The sequence below is a fragment of the Neocloeon triangulifer genome, unplaced genomic scaffold (genome assembly GCF_031216515.1).
Source record: "Neocloeon triangulifer isolate White Clay Creek 2 clone unplaced genomic scaffold, ASM3121651v1 ptg000014l, whole genome shotgun sequence".
NCBI classification, from domain to species: Eukaryota; Metazoa; Arthropoda; class Insecta; order Ephemeroptera; family Baetidae; genus Neocloeon; species Neocloeon triangulifer.
In genome coordinates, this window is record NW_026775556.1 from 5,331,285 (window position 1) to 5,345,590 (window position 14,306).

The following is a 14,306-nucleotide window of genomic DNA, read 5'->3' on the forward strand; positions in this document are numbered from 1 at the left end:
ATATACGAAAAATGGGGGTGACATTATTGAGAAATCAGAGAGGACATGTAGATTAGACTTTACATGTTTACATTATATCTAACATTGGAAAGTAATATAAAAAAACGATAATTTTATTTAAATACATGATTTAAGTTAAATAAATTCTCATGTAAAATGCAATATTTCTAAGCAGTTTCTAAGGGAAAATAATAGAAAATAATATCAACGTATATTATTATTTAAATTAGTACTGCGACTATTCTCAAAAAATATATTATTATTGTTAAACAATATTTAAATTCAATTAATATTTTTGGAGGAAAAAATATTGAATAATTGTGTGCAGCACGTGTCTGCTTGTGTGAGAGCTAAAAGTCAAAGCGTGACGCCCCATAATATATTACCTCCTAAAGAGGTTTGGCTATACTATAAGTTACATTTAATAATTTATTTTTTTTAATTATTTTCCATTAATTTTGGAAATTTTGTGGTTATGTAGAAGAAAATATATGAAATAGCATTTTAAGATGTGTACGCATAGCATGGTGATCATAGCAAACATGTATTGAGGTTTTATGATGATCAAAGAAGTATAATATTAATTTTTTTAAACATGTTCCTGTTAACATGAGTTAGGCTATACTTTTATAGAATCGCTACTGCTTTAACAGGTTTTTACACAATAATTTGGCATAGACATAATTGGCCGCAGGTAACTCGTAACTGGCAAGCCCTGGTTCACCTTTTTTTGCATTCACCTTGAAAAGATTCTTGATTTTTCGTCAGTCCACTTTGAGCTGTTAAGTGCAAACGATACACTCTATCGTTGTGGTCATCTTTTATCAGTTGGTGGATAGTATGTAGCCGTTTTTTTTTTGTGAGGAAAACTGGAAAATTTTAAATTATTATAACTATTTTTATTTATTGAATTTCAATTGAATTTTTATCTCCAGCAGCAAGAAATACTAAAAATATATTAGAAATGTGGCCTCTATTGGCACTGATAACGGCCAACAACTTGCTCGGAACGGACTGTCGCAGAACCTTCCATAACAACAACCCTTGTTTAAATTACTTCAATTATGACGCGGATCTATCAGGCGGTGAACTGCAGGTTCCCCCGCCGGAAAACATCTCCAAAGTGAATTTGATTGTCAACATAATGGTCCATGAAAAAATTGACACGGTATTCAAACATATAAATATGAGTTATTATTAATTTTTATATTTTCTTTCATAGAGCTACGTGGGGAAAATTAGCATTGCAGAAAATGTTAACAGTGTTTTTAGACGCCTGAAAAACAATAACAGATCACCCATCAAGTTCCAAGTGCACTTCCCTGTTCGGTCGCCTATTCCGTACCTCACAAGTGTATCAGTAAATGGCAAGTCTGTTTGCAATTACGAACCAGGTTGGAAAATTTGTTACCGTTTCAAATCAAATATAAATGGGTTAATTTTAGTTGACGACCCCGCCGGTCATTTTACGTCAATCAAACTTGGCTATGATTTATTTTACGGACCAAAAGAAGAGACAAGCAATAAAAATCAGGAGTTGCCATTTCGAAATCAATTTGATAATGATGAGCAATATCAACCTGCACCAATTATTCAAACAACTACTTGCGCTCCACCACCAAAGTGCACATGTACAACGCCACGTCCAGTTTTCTGTCCACCTGCACCACCACCGACTAGGTGTCCACCTGTACCACCACCAACAAGGTGTCCACCTATTGATTTTTCTCTTGCTTGCCCAGCAGCGGAAGAAGAAGAAGACCCTGGTAAAAAGAAAAAACAGTTTCCTTGATTTTATATAAAAAAAAAACCTTTTGAATTGCAGAAATTGAGTTTCTTGGTTGCGGAAAGTCTTCATCTACAAAAATCCCGATCCAGTTAATCGTAAATGGTGAAAATATCGCAAAAGGTTCTTACCCTTGGCTGAGTGCGATTTACGAAAATAATGAGAGGGGCCCACAGTTTGTGTGCAGCGGCACTCTCATTTCCAAAAAGCATGTCATAACAGGTGCGTGGACTGAATTTTTTTTAAAATATGTTTACAATGTTGTATTTAACTAGCGGCGCACTGTGTGTCAAATTACCAAAAACAAAATAATGTGAAAAACTACGTAGTTTTCTTGGGCAAGCACAACATTTTCAGCTTTACCGAAAAAGAAGCCACTGCAAAAGACGTAAGGCAAAATTACTCCACTGAAGTGATATTAAAATAATAATAAATAATTTGTGAGTATAGGTCGAGAAAATAACCAACCACCCAGGCTATGCATGGAATACAGGCGTCGATCTTGCCATTATCACGCTCAAAACAGAAGTCAGATTTAACGCGTACATCAGACCTGTGTGTCTTTGGTACCCAAACAGAGGCATTAGTGATACTGGGCAAGTATGAAAATTTGAATCATTTTGATTTCCAATCCAAATGCAGTGTAGGTGATTGGTTGGGGTCGCGACGAGCTTGGCAATAGTTTGACGAGCACTCCGAAGGAAATTGAAATGTCTGTCCGCTCCGATTTTAATTGCAATCAAGACAGTGACATTGCAAAACTCATGACAAACTTGACTCTCTGTGCAGGCTCACAACAAAGTACACATGTTCCGTGTTTTAAGAATTTTTTTTTAATGTTTTCTAAAAATATTAGATGGAGGTGGAGGACCGTGCAAAGGGGACAGTGGCGGAGGGCTTTACATTCGTTCTGCGCAATCAAAACGATGGTACATCCGCGGCATCGTCAGCCAAGCGGTGTGGGATCGCAACCAAAACTCCTGCGACCCATCCAAGAACGTCGTATTTACAGACATTAGCAAGACTTGGTCATGGATTGTTAGAGAAATTTCGCTGGACCACACTGATATAGAAATTAATTAAATAATTTTATTTGAATGTATGTATGATGTACCTGGGCAGTAATTGCCTTCTGATACAATCAATAAAGACACTTTGCAACTAGAAAGTGATAGAGACAGTCTTGATTAGTATGCAGTTTTGTTTATTTTATTTTTTTAAATAATTGAGTAAATCGTACTGAGAAATTGGGATTGATTTTATAATTTAAATCTTTGGAGTCAGTAATCAGCCAGCATTTAATGATCCTTCTCTTGCCTCTATTTATTACTTTTCCTTGAATGAGATCAATCGTTTTGAACAGAAGTGTTGAAAATTTATTTTAAGTACTAATTCTACATTTGTTTAAAATGAGTTCATGCGTGAAATAATTTTTATAAAATTAAAAATGAGAAAATAAATTTGAACATGAATATTTAAAAGTTGTAGTAATTCCTTCCAGAATAAAAATATAATATTTCTATAAATTATTATAAGCCGAATGTTTCTACTTGCCATTCTTTTTAAGCATTCTAAATTTAAAAATTGAGTATTTATTATTGAATTAACCATGATTTCCAATAAAATTGTTATCATTGATAATTTTGACCGCATTGAAGTATGAAGTTATTTAATTTTACTGAAACTAAACATTCCGGCTCCTATAACAGAACAATGCAAAAGAATTTATGGTACTCCACCTACATATTCTTCAGGTCTATGATCCAAGTATTGCTATTTCACGCCTCTATTGTTCTTTTGCGTAGGTGACTATGTGCCAAAGTGGCTTGCGAATTACGCAAGAGGCACCAAAAGACGCTTTCTTAATTATGAATTGTTTTTCAGATGTCTCGTGAATGAAGTTTAACTTCAGAAAATATTTACGGACAATAGACAAGAAAAAGTTTTTGCATCAATCATTAAATTTACACTCCTTTCAAAATTTTGTTCACTCTCGCTGCAATTTTTTCTAGTTCCTGTACAAGCTTTATTTCTCTAGAAATGATTTTTTATGGCCATTAAATGACTTGCAAATAGTAATGTGTCTGGCGACGGTCGCTGCGCTATTTTGGCGTACAAGGTATTGTTACTTTTTCACTGAGGTCGTTTTGCGAGACGGTGGCTTTAACTAACTCGCATGCATACAATTGCTAATTACGCCAGAGAGGATACATCGGAAAATCTTATATGGATGAAATTGACTTTGTCATTTCGGCGAGTGCTGAAATTTCCCATACAACTCGATGTCGTCCGTCTCGTTTACATGCTGTATTAACCTTTTTTGCGCTTGTTCAAAGATCCTGCCGCGCGCGTGCATTATTAATTAGCAAATTATCCATTGTTTGCACATGATGCTGACTCGCAATAAATGACAATTGTTAATTTTTTTATGCTGATCATGATTTATTGGCTCAAGGGGTTATAGGTAATTTTTATCTGCATTGTCATATCCTTTAATTCACTTCACATATTTGTTTTGCGGGGGTAATTGTCTAGCAAAATTACTATTTGTATACAAAAATAGATTTAAAAAATGTTTAGATTTTTATTTACCTAAATGTTTAATTGAACAAAAAAAATCATTGCATAGGATACTTATTGCATTTATTTTTCCAGAAGATTTTCAAGGTGCAATTGACAATGAGAGGGGTAAAATATTCAATTTTATAAGAAAAGAATTCATCCTGTTTTGTAAAGTGACTAGTAGCAAAATTCATCGTATTTGGGAATTCCCTTTTACATTACAATGAAAAAGAATACACTTAATTTATTTTTGGCAAGGACACTTTCGCAAGACGTATGGAAATATAATTATATATTAAATAAGTGGTCTGTAGTCAAATATTTGCTTTGTCATATTTTTATCATTATTTCTTACCAATGAAGCTTAAAATTTAAATTTATATTATTGAATTTTTAGATGATGTATCATTGCTGAGAATTTCCGGAGATTCATTAATTAAACATTATTATAAGCATTAATTACTTTTTGTGATGGACTTGTTAGCGATCCTTCCCAACATTGGAGAGAATACAAAATTATAAAAATCTCATTTTTCTCAAATAGACTTTTTCTAACCACAACAAAAATTTGTGATTTTGATATTTTTTCGTATTTTCCATATTAAGTATGATTTTGTCAAATAGTTTTGTTCATCGGAATATTTCTAAAGAATTTATTTAAATGGTATAGAAATTAGAGAGTTGATTGATTTTGCCCTTTGAGAGGATGATGATTTTGTTTTCAAATGAGAGAATTTACTAGGTTGTGTGGCCTAACAGAATCAGAATCACGGATGTGTTAAAGCAAACAAGTGTTTCTCTCTTCGGCGCAGACAAAAGTCCCAAGGAGAAGTGGGACGTGTCTGCTCTGCACAAAGCAAAATGCGGCCAAGCGAAATGCAAAATGAATTCACAAAGGACGCGCGAGAGTAGAGGAAGGAATTACAAAAAGGGTTATTAAGCGGTGTGTATGCGTTTTACCATTCAAATGGCGGCGCGCGAGAGAGTAATTTATACAATTCCAAAGTGCGAATTGTTTACTCATGAAAAGCGCTTTTCATTCGGCAACGGGGCCCTTTTAATCATCTCGCCTGCTGAGAGTGACACAAAAAAATGCGGCGAGATTTTCAACATCCTTTGTCTAATTATTCAAAAAGCGTCTCAAACTAATTACTCTTGCCGCTATTAAATGCACCTAACGACGTCTCCAGCAATGGTCAGCAGCACAAATTACTTCACTGAATAGTGGCGTGATATGCTTAGGACGTAATTGCATTTCGCACACACAGTTATAAGACCGCGTCTAATAGAAACTCTCGGTGCACGCAGAGAAATTGCTCGGCCTTACAGTGGAGAAAAGCGCCAGGTGCTGCTGCCGTCTTGAGAGATGCCTCGGCGAACACGCCACACAGAAATATTTTCCATTGTGCTGTGCCGCCGCCGCCTCCAGTGGTGTCCGACGACGGTGAATGCAACAAGCTCGGGGAACAGTTACCTTAAATTAAGCCTCCTGCATGCACTTTTGTTCAGGAATACACTTGTCTGCATTTGTTATAGACAATAAAAGTCTTGCAAGAAAATTTTGATATTACTCTTCAGTTTTTGGCGTTAGGAATGCACAATGAACTTGAAAAAAAATTGAACTTAAATTATTACTTACCAATTAACTGGATACATACATTATATATACAACAATCAAAATTTTGAAATTTATGGATTTTATTTTACCATTCCCCTAAAATGCTTTTTCTCCTTCAAACGTTTTATTTAACTTTTTAATATACTATAAATATGAATTATGAAAATAAATTTACTGATTAAGTATCAAAACATTTTTCAATATTATTCTAAAAAAGCAATTGCTTTGACAAAATCACCTTTAAACAACCTTTATCTTAAAGTTTCTGAACAAAAGTAATCCTTTCCTTTGAGCGATAATATTTTTACATGACCTCATTTTTTTGTGGAAATTAGCACAAAATCACGTCTTGTTTACTTCACGACTTGACTTTTTTTCGGAAGTGTCGTGATGGTGAGACAAACATGAACGCGATGGCGCGAATCACAGTGGGGCGAGTGATGCGAAACACAGACGGCGAGCACCGACTCATACCCCCAAAAGCGCGCACCGACCTCGGCCTGCAATCGTTCTCCTTCCGACTCGCCCAACAGTGGAATTCCCTCCCTTCCGAATTGAAATCTTGTCCGGCCCCCGATTTCCCCAAATTGTGTAAATGTTTTGTGATGTCAGATTAATTTTTTTTTTATTTTGCTTACGGCTGCAGTACGGCGAGTATTGAGGGCGGAGGCAAATTTCTTGTTTGTCTCAGTTCAATGATGTATGAGTTTCAGTGAGTTGTTCACTAGTACTGTAAGCCTATTTCTCCGTAATGTAAATTTTTGACTCAGATGCTTTGACTTGTTGTGGAGAAATAAAACGAATTGAATTTGAATTTGGACTTCACCTTAAAAACTTTTTTACTTTGACGCTGGGTTGCAGATAATAAAATATTTCATCAAAAAACAACAAAAATAAGGAAGATACGAAATTATTATGAACAAGAGTATTAAATCGTATCAAGCAATTCGTTGACAGCAGTGGTACTAATTAATTTGTAATAGTTAATCTGCACCGATTTATAAATTTCCACTGAGCACCGCCGGCGGAATTGCAGACACGGAGATTGTTTGTTACTTTACACAAGTGAATTTATGCATTTATTTTCAATTACGACGACCTTCAGCGTGATAGAAATTGTCCATGCGCACCATTACTGAAAGATAGAATTTTGCAACGGAAAATTTCTTTTTTTCTCTCTCACCAGACGATGTAAATAGATAGCGTTATGTTATATTTGATTAAGTCACCGGGAAGAAAAGAGCAGCGGCGCAAATAAGACCGGCGCAGTTGCAGCGCGACTCAATTTTTCGGCAGCCGTCACGCGAGATTCCCCCGCACAGTTGGGACTAAACGGTGTTTGAGCAGCCAAATGTGCCGTGGAAAATTAAGTCGAACCTGAAACCCGCAGGCGTGTGATGAAAAGATTTACATTAAGCTGGCTATTATTATTTGTTATAGAAATAACTAGATATATTATTTATTAATTTTGATAAAAAAAACGGTTTTTGTTCTTGTTGAAAAACTTAAAAACAGTAAAATTTTACTGCCAAATTTCCAATTAATGTTTTTTATTTTTACAAATTATGCAGCATATTTTCTTTAGCTACAAACATTATTTAAATTAAATATAAAATTTGTATTTAACTATTTATTTGTCTGATTTATTCAATTTTTGTTAATAATCATGAAATTATTATGGCAATTTTTAATCAACTAACTTAAAGGTATTTAATTATATTATATATTGATGCAGGGATATGAATGTGAAGTAATTCTTATTTTTGAATATTATTTTTTTATGATTTTTTTTTTAATCATGCGTAGAATGTTCTCTTCATTTTGATTTGTTCCTGTATTACGCAACGCTGTTATTTAACCAAGCAAAAGTGCATTTTGTGTAAAATCACGCTCGTTTCGCGGCTGAATTAACTCGCGGCCTTTTATCAGCAGCGGTCAAATTTGACTTGTGGCGAATCATCAGTCTCATGGTCTCGGCTTTTTGCACCGCCGAGACACAAAGACTTTTGATAATAATGTTTTCTTGCAGCTTTACTGGGCAGACACGCCAACTCACTTCGGAAAAGCAAAATGCATCTGCGAGTACCGTGCATACCATTGTGATGTCGACAAGAGAAGAATAAAAAAATAATTCGCCAGACGGACGGCCGAGGTTAATTTTTTGGGAAAGATCAAACGCGTGCAGATATTCATATTGTTCCCGATCAAAGGGCGTTAAATTATGATCGTGAATATTCAAACGACAAAGAGTGTGACTGACTAAATAGACGAGCAGGCAAGTGTGCACTTGAGCTGAAGTCAAGGCGACGAATGTGACGCGCGAGATGGACCATTAAGCGCAACGGAAGTAAACAATGGGAATGAGCTAAGAAGAAGAAAAATAAAAAAAATCGGCTGATATTCGTTGGAAGAGGAGGAGGAGGAAAAGGTTAAATTTACGGAGAGAATTAAAATGTCCGATTCATACTAAAATGAAAAGGCTCATATTTTATTTGCCTGAATTATGGTCTTTTGATAATTTGTAGAAATAAAGTACACAAAGTCCGATAATATTAAAAATTAAAAATGTTTAATAATATTAAACATATTATTATACTAAATAACTAGCACAACCTTAGTTCTAAATTATGATCAAATAATCATTTATTCAATTTTACTTATATAATAATGTGTATTATTTTTTATAACCAAAATATACGATTTCTAAGGTTTTTTGCTACAAACATATTTTTTTTTTATTTTAATAATAGAAGTATTTTACAATTAAATGAATTGTTTAGTTTGTTTAAGTAATCCTATTACTATTTTTCTGCAAAAACACAAAAATTATTATAATTCGGGTGCTAAATAATATGAAATTAATTAATTCCAACATATCATAAGGCCGCAGAAAACATTCCCTTCTTTTATAGATTTACGAATAAAGCAAACTTGTTCAATACCAGATACAAACCAGAAAGATTTTGATTCATATTTTTTCATTGGGATCTCGCTCATTTCCATTGCGACTTCTTATTACACTTGAAAGAGTACGTGGCACAGAACGTTTTTTGCACCGGCTCTGCTTCTTCACAAAATCAAGTAACGAGTCGCGTGACCAATTGGTCCGTTGACCTGGTTCACCAGCTGATGATTGCCGGTGCATCACTCGGCCGTGCATGCAGAAAATTGCACTTCGGTTCACGTCAGCGGCCTTGCAAGTAGCGGATGAGTAAGAAAAAGGAAGTCCTCCATATATTTTTTTATTACAAAACTATGCATACAATTTTAGCCTGTAGTTTTATTTATTCATTTTTTTTTCTATTAATTAAAGTAAGCTGTACCTTTTATTGTTGTTGCAAAATTCGCCACTTAATTTTATCTTTCTTGTCTATTAAAAAAAATCAAAGAAAAAAAATTAAAACAAAAAATTATCAGGCCAATTGTAAGAAGACGGTTTTGATTTTTTGGTGGTGCAGATTTAACATGGACTTAATAAATGCGCGTCTTAATTTTTGAATTGATTTGGTTCAGTCCAACTCCATCGGTCCAATAATGAACAATTAACATCGACGCGTGCTAGAATTGAATCCAATGAGAAGGGGCAAATAAACGCGTTATGATACAATTTCACTTAATGAGATCGTGCACCGCGCAGATTTCAATACTTGTATTTTAGAAACTTATCAGCAAACAGATGCTGGGTTGAAATCGGTGTTTGAACAATCAGGAACTGAAAAGTGGAATACTGCCAGCAAATCTAATTAACTACTTAATTATCAACGCCTCAAATAGCGAGTTTTTGCGTGAAACAAATTGATTTAAAAACGTCCAATTCAATTAATGCAGTTTCATTTTCATGGTGTTTTGCAACCATTTAATGATTTTTTTTATTACTTTGATAGTAAAATTCATCGACTTAAGATGCTGTAAGATTTGTAAGAATAAACTATTTAAAATGATAAAAAGAACTAATTATTTCTTCAAGAGTAAACAAATAAATTCCGCAGCTAAAGACGTTAATTGATATAGATAACTTTTGTTGACGCCTCTTCAAGGAATTTAATACAGTGACTTGTGCCGCCAAAGCTCAAAACTGGTTTCTTCTTGTAATTGCAGCATGAGGTTTTCGTCAATTCCGGTGTATCATAAAAACAAAAATGTAAATTAGGAGCTGACGAGTATAATTGCACGCATTCACACCTGCCGCCCTACCGCATTTTTTAGCTAAAACCTTGTGACTGTTAATAAATAAAAATTGCCTATTAATAACGTGAAAAATATATAGACGGTGGAGATGGCACTAAACAAGCATGTCTTTTTTAGCGGAGCTGCTCTCTCGCACGCACACTTTTTGATCACTTGCATTAAAAAAATAAAGAATAAATTTCGATTATTCTTCTAACTTGTGGTCATGGTAATTATCTTTTTGAAGATAAACAAAAACCGCACTGGGTTGAATGAAAAGGTGTGAAATTTGGCTAATAAAAAGGTGAAATATTCAAGTCTTTGGAAGCGTGAAAACATATATTTATTTAATTATATCTTTGCGTGTAACTGCTGCTTTAGAGTAAGATGTTCATCGGCGTGAAATTTTTCAACAGAAAAATAAAATGTGAAAATTCTACTTTAGAGTAATTTTAACTACCGATTTGTATAATTTTTTACAACTTTTATCCTTCCAGATATAGTAAATCAAATTGACCAGAAAATTAATCTTGATTTGAATATCAAAAGATTTGTGTTTTTTTATTTACTTTTTAAAAAGTTGTGAGACGATCGTGGAATGTGGTGGTTTCTTTAATTGATATAGCTTCTCCATCCAGGACACTTTCCTTGATTCACTTTGCAGTACTTGCATTGACAACCTGACTTCCTAGCTCGGATAGAAAATATCGCAGACCTTTATTATTGTTTATAGTCTCTTGAATCTAGCACAGCCTTATAGCATTCATCATCACAAGAATTTTAACTCTACTTTTAAATACTTTCTATCATAAACATAAAATAAAATTCAAAATGCCTGTCATATTTATATGAAAAAAAAACTTTAATCAAATTTGCTTGTTGAAAAGACAAGATACTTTTATCTTTTATAATAAATAATACAACAAATCTAAATTTTGCAATTTCCTTAGGTTTGCCAACGCACTGCATCACATTTTTCATGTCATCCTTCACCTGATAGCTGAAAGGAAGATCATGTTGCCGCGAGTACAGGGCGTGATTATATTTTGCATCGACCTGTCCCTATCTATCCGTTGAACAAAGTGTTATTCTTCTCGCTTACAGGCACCATTAAATGCTCTATTATATCGTTATTAACGCGAACAATAGACCGATCGTATAATACTCAACACAAAAGCCACGATGATTACGCACGCTAATTGAACTCCGGATCAAGTGAGCTTGCTACTGTTAACTTTGCTATTTTTTTTATCTCAACAAGATCGTCTGATTTATTGCGAGCAGAGGAGAGTGACACTGGTGATGATTTGCGTGACATTGCAGGTGTCAATCTCTCCACGCACTGACGACTATGAATGATTTATGTGTGTGTATGCAACAAAATTAATCGTGTTAAAAAGTAAAAAATATTTATTTTGTAACTTTACATTAACTATTTTTGAAAGAAATCTATTGTCTGACAATGAGAGTCATCTTAGAAACTATGTTTCATATTTATAATTTAATTAAGTAATTGTTAATCTCAAAATAAAATTTAAAAAACGTATGGAAAGCAAATATGGAAAGGAAAAGCCCGAATCTTCATTTCCATGATCATCTCCTCGAGTGTCAACTTCTTCAAAGAAAGCAAATATGTCTGTTTTAAAATTTAAAAAAATTTATAAAATTTAAAAGTTGCGTTTTTCCTAATTTTTGAAACTATTTTAATTGCTAAAGTTTAATTAAACTTTTTTTAAATAGTTAAATAATCTTTACAATAGAGTTAATGCTAAGCTCTAAATAAAGCCAATTATGTCCATAACCAGTAAATTGCTTATGAGGCTATGTGGGTGACGCGTTTATGCACAAATGAGGTAAATTGCATCTTTCCCCTCTCGTGTCTGCAGTGCACCAATTGACCGTCTTTGCTGCAAAAACGAGAAATCTGGACCAGGAAATCTACGAGTATGCAAATTTTTTATTGTCTATAACTGTTCAATTATATAAAGGCGTATGGTGCGGTCATCTGCTAAGCAGTTGTAGAAAATTTTAAAATTTAATTAATAAAAGTGAAAAAATTTTGGCTGAAAGAAGAGTTGTTGCAGGGAAATTAATGAGTTGTTAAAAGGGAAAAAAATAAGCGGTCGTGAGATGAACTACAAGTGATGCGAAGAAAAGTAGTACGCTGGCATACACACATGCTTCTTCCATTGCAGTCTGAATCTGCACGCAATTAATGGAAGAGATCATCACGTCACAGAGAAGAGAATTGAAGGAAATGCCAGAGTAGAGGTCTTAGATAGGGATAGTAGCATTGAAACTATTGAAAGCGATAAATCTGGTTTGCATTTCACCGATTCCTTTTCAATAATTCATTTAAATTTGAAATTTTAAAAGACAATTAAAAATGAATTAATAATTAAAATTTATTTATTTCATTTTTTGGTATCAACTATTCAAAGTTACAAAATTCATACCAATGAGAGTAATTTCATCTAAATATGTTGAGCCGTTTTTAAATTAAAAAGTACTGACAGATGCCACCTAAAACTGCCGTCAAGACCGATTTGCAAGTTTTTGTCCAATACGCTCTTACTTCAACACGGATCAAGGATCAACATATTGAGATGAAATTTGAAAATAGATTGAAATTAAATTTCCAATCGATTGGCTATCTCAGAAAAATAAAAAACTTAAATCTATGAAAAAAAAATTATTATTTAGACTTTGATCATTCTGTTGAAAAATAAAAAATAAATTGTACAACAAAACGATTACAAAAGAAATTGTAGAAAATTTAATTAGCTACCATTTTCTGTAAGGGTTTGTTTTAACATTTTTTCTCTAAATTTAAAAATTAAAATGACAATATTCACGCAGAAACGTTCATAACTTTGCTCCAGATAATTAATAATTTTTTCTTTTAATTAACAATTATTTAATTTAGATGGCTAGCAATTCTGAAATTTGAAAGATTTATCTCAACGCTAACTAAAATATTAAATTCACGCAAACCTCTAATAAATCAAGCGCCGAGCAAAGTGGCAAGCAGAGACCGGCGCGTATTGAAGCTCATAGCGCGACAACGGCTGCTCCGATCGAAAAATAAGTCAATTTGAGCTTTTTTTGCTCTGATATTACTTGACGCGAAAAATTGACACAATGAATGCGCGTCGAATGCCAGAAAAATGCAAGGCCAGCTGGGCAACGAAAGAATTCTCATTATTGTAAAAATTTTAAGCCGCCTCTTTCCAGCCAAAACCTCCAAACTTGTTATCTTTAAACAGGTCGGACTAGATGATAAGGCGCAGAAATTTTTTTAGTACCTGCAAGTTTATCGCCGAAAACGCGTGTGCGAGCTAAAGTAAGGTGCGTCAGTTAAAAGTCAAGTTGTAAAATTTTACAAAGTCTGAATTCATTCACGGGAAAGCATAATTATGTTCTTTCATTTAAGAAAAGACAACTAATGGGGAAATTTAAAGTATGTATTGTCCATATAAACATAAAAAGCAGCCCTTTTTTAATAATGATAGAGACTTAGAAATTTAACCCAATTTAATTTCAAAATTTTCAAATCACGTTTTTTTTTTTAAATTTTAATATCAATTTATTTTTTAATATTGCCATAAACTGACCAAATTCTATTCATTATTTTAATATTATGTTTAATGCTTGAAATTTCGTGTGCAAGTATCGTTGTCTTAGGAAGTACTGAACCGGTTTCAATTTTTTTTCTTTTGCGTCAATTTGAAGACTGAGTCACTGTGTGACGAGATAACAAAAACCGACACTTTAAAATATATATGGGATCATTGGATAGTAAATATCAGGAAGCATAACTGTTTTCAGGTGGAGCCCTTTGATAATTGATTGATATTTTAGGAAGTGCAATAATTGTACCTACAATTAAAAAAATTGTAATTATTTCACCTGTACGTAATCCAATTTCAGGGTCAAAAGAAACAAAAATTCAACTAATCTGCATTCTTTTGGGCGGTTTCTCGATTGACGTTTCCTAATTCCTGTTTTACGAACATTCACAAAAAAATTCCACTTCAACCTTCAATTATTCGTGAAATTCGAAATAGGGAGCGGTATTTTGTTGAGTGCAGAACCATACTCATGGCTTAAAAAATAAAATTAGATCAGATCATCTTTCAGAAAGGAATTTTCATTCAACAATCTCAACTTAAA

The 14,306-nt window shown here is 33.5% G+C and overlaps 1 protein-coding gene across 3 annotated transcripts; it reads left to right on the plus strand.

Annotated features, from left to right (window-relative positions):
* The first annotated feature begins 86 nt into the window (after nt 1-86).
* Nucleotides 87-3,066, plus strand: LOC132200110 (serine protease gd-like). Of its 3 annotated transcripts, none has more exons than XM_059625316.1 (9): nt 87-859; nt 936-1,168; nt 1,223-1,394; nt 1,446-1,766; nt 1,826-2,008; nt 2,062-2,174; nt 2,237-2,386; nt 2,434-2,587; nt 2,643-3,066. In XM_059625316.1, the coding sequence occupies exons 2-9, from the start codon at nt 965-967 to the stop codon at nt 2,867-2,869; spliced, it is 1,524 nt and encodes a 507-aa protein (XP_059481299.1). In that variant the 5' UTR covers nt 87-859; nt 936-964; the 3' UTR covers nt 2,870-3,066. The 3 variants fall into 3 exon arrangements, with proteins under 3 accessions (XP_059481299.1, XP_059481297.1, XP_059481298.1); XM_059625314.1 differs by having other exon boundaries at nt 87-838; nt 2,643-3,065; XM_059625315.1 differs by having other exon boundaries at nt 87-838; nt 939-1,168; nt 2,643-3,065.
* The last annotated feature ends 11,240 nt before the right edge of the window (nt 3,067-14,306 follow it).

Excerpts from the sequence above, each read along its gene's own strand:
- LOC132200110 (XM_059625316.1), top strand. The coding sequence starts at position 965 with ATGTGGCCTCTATTGGCACTGATAACGGCCAACAACTTGCTCGGAACG. Across the intron at positions 1,169-1,222 it reads TCCATGAAAAAATTGACACG|AGCTACGTGGGGAAAATTAG; the intron begins GTATTCAAACAT and ends TTTCTTTCATAG. Across the intron at positions 2,009-2,061 it reads CAAAAAGCATGTCATAACAG|CGGCGCACTGTGTGTCAAAT; the intron begins GTGCGTGGACTG and ends GTATTTAACTAG.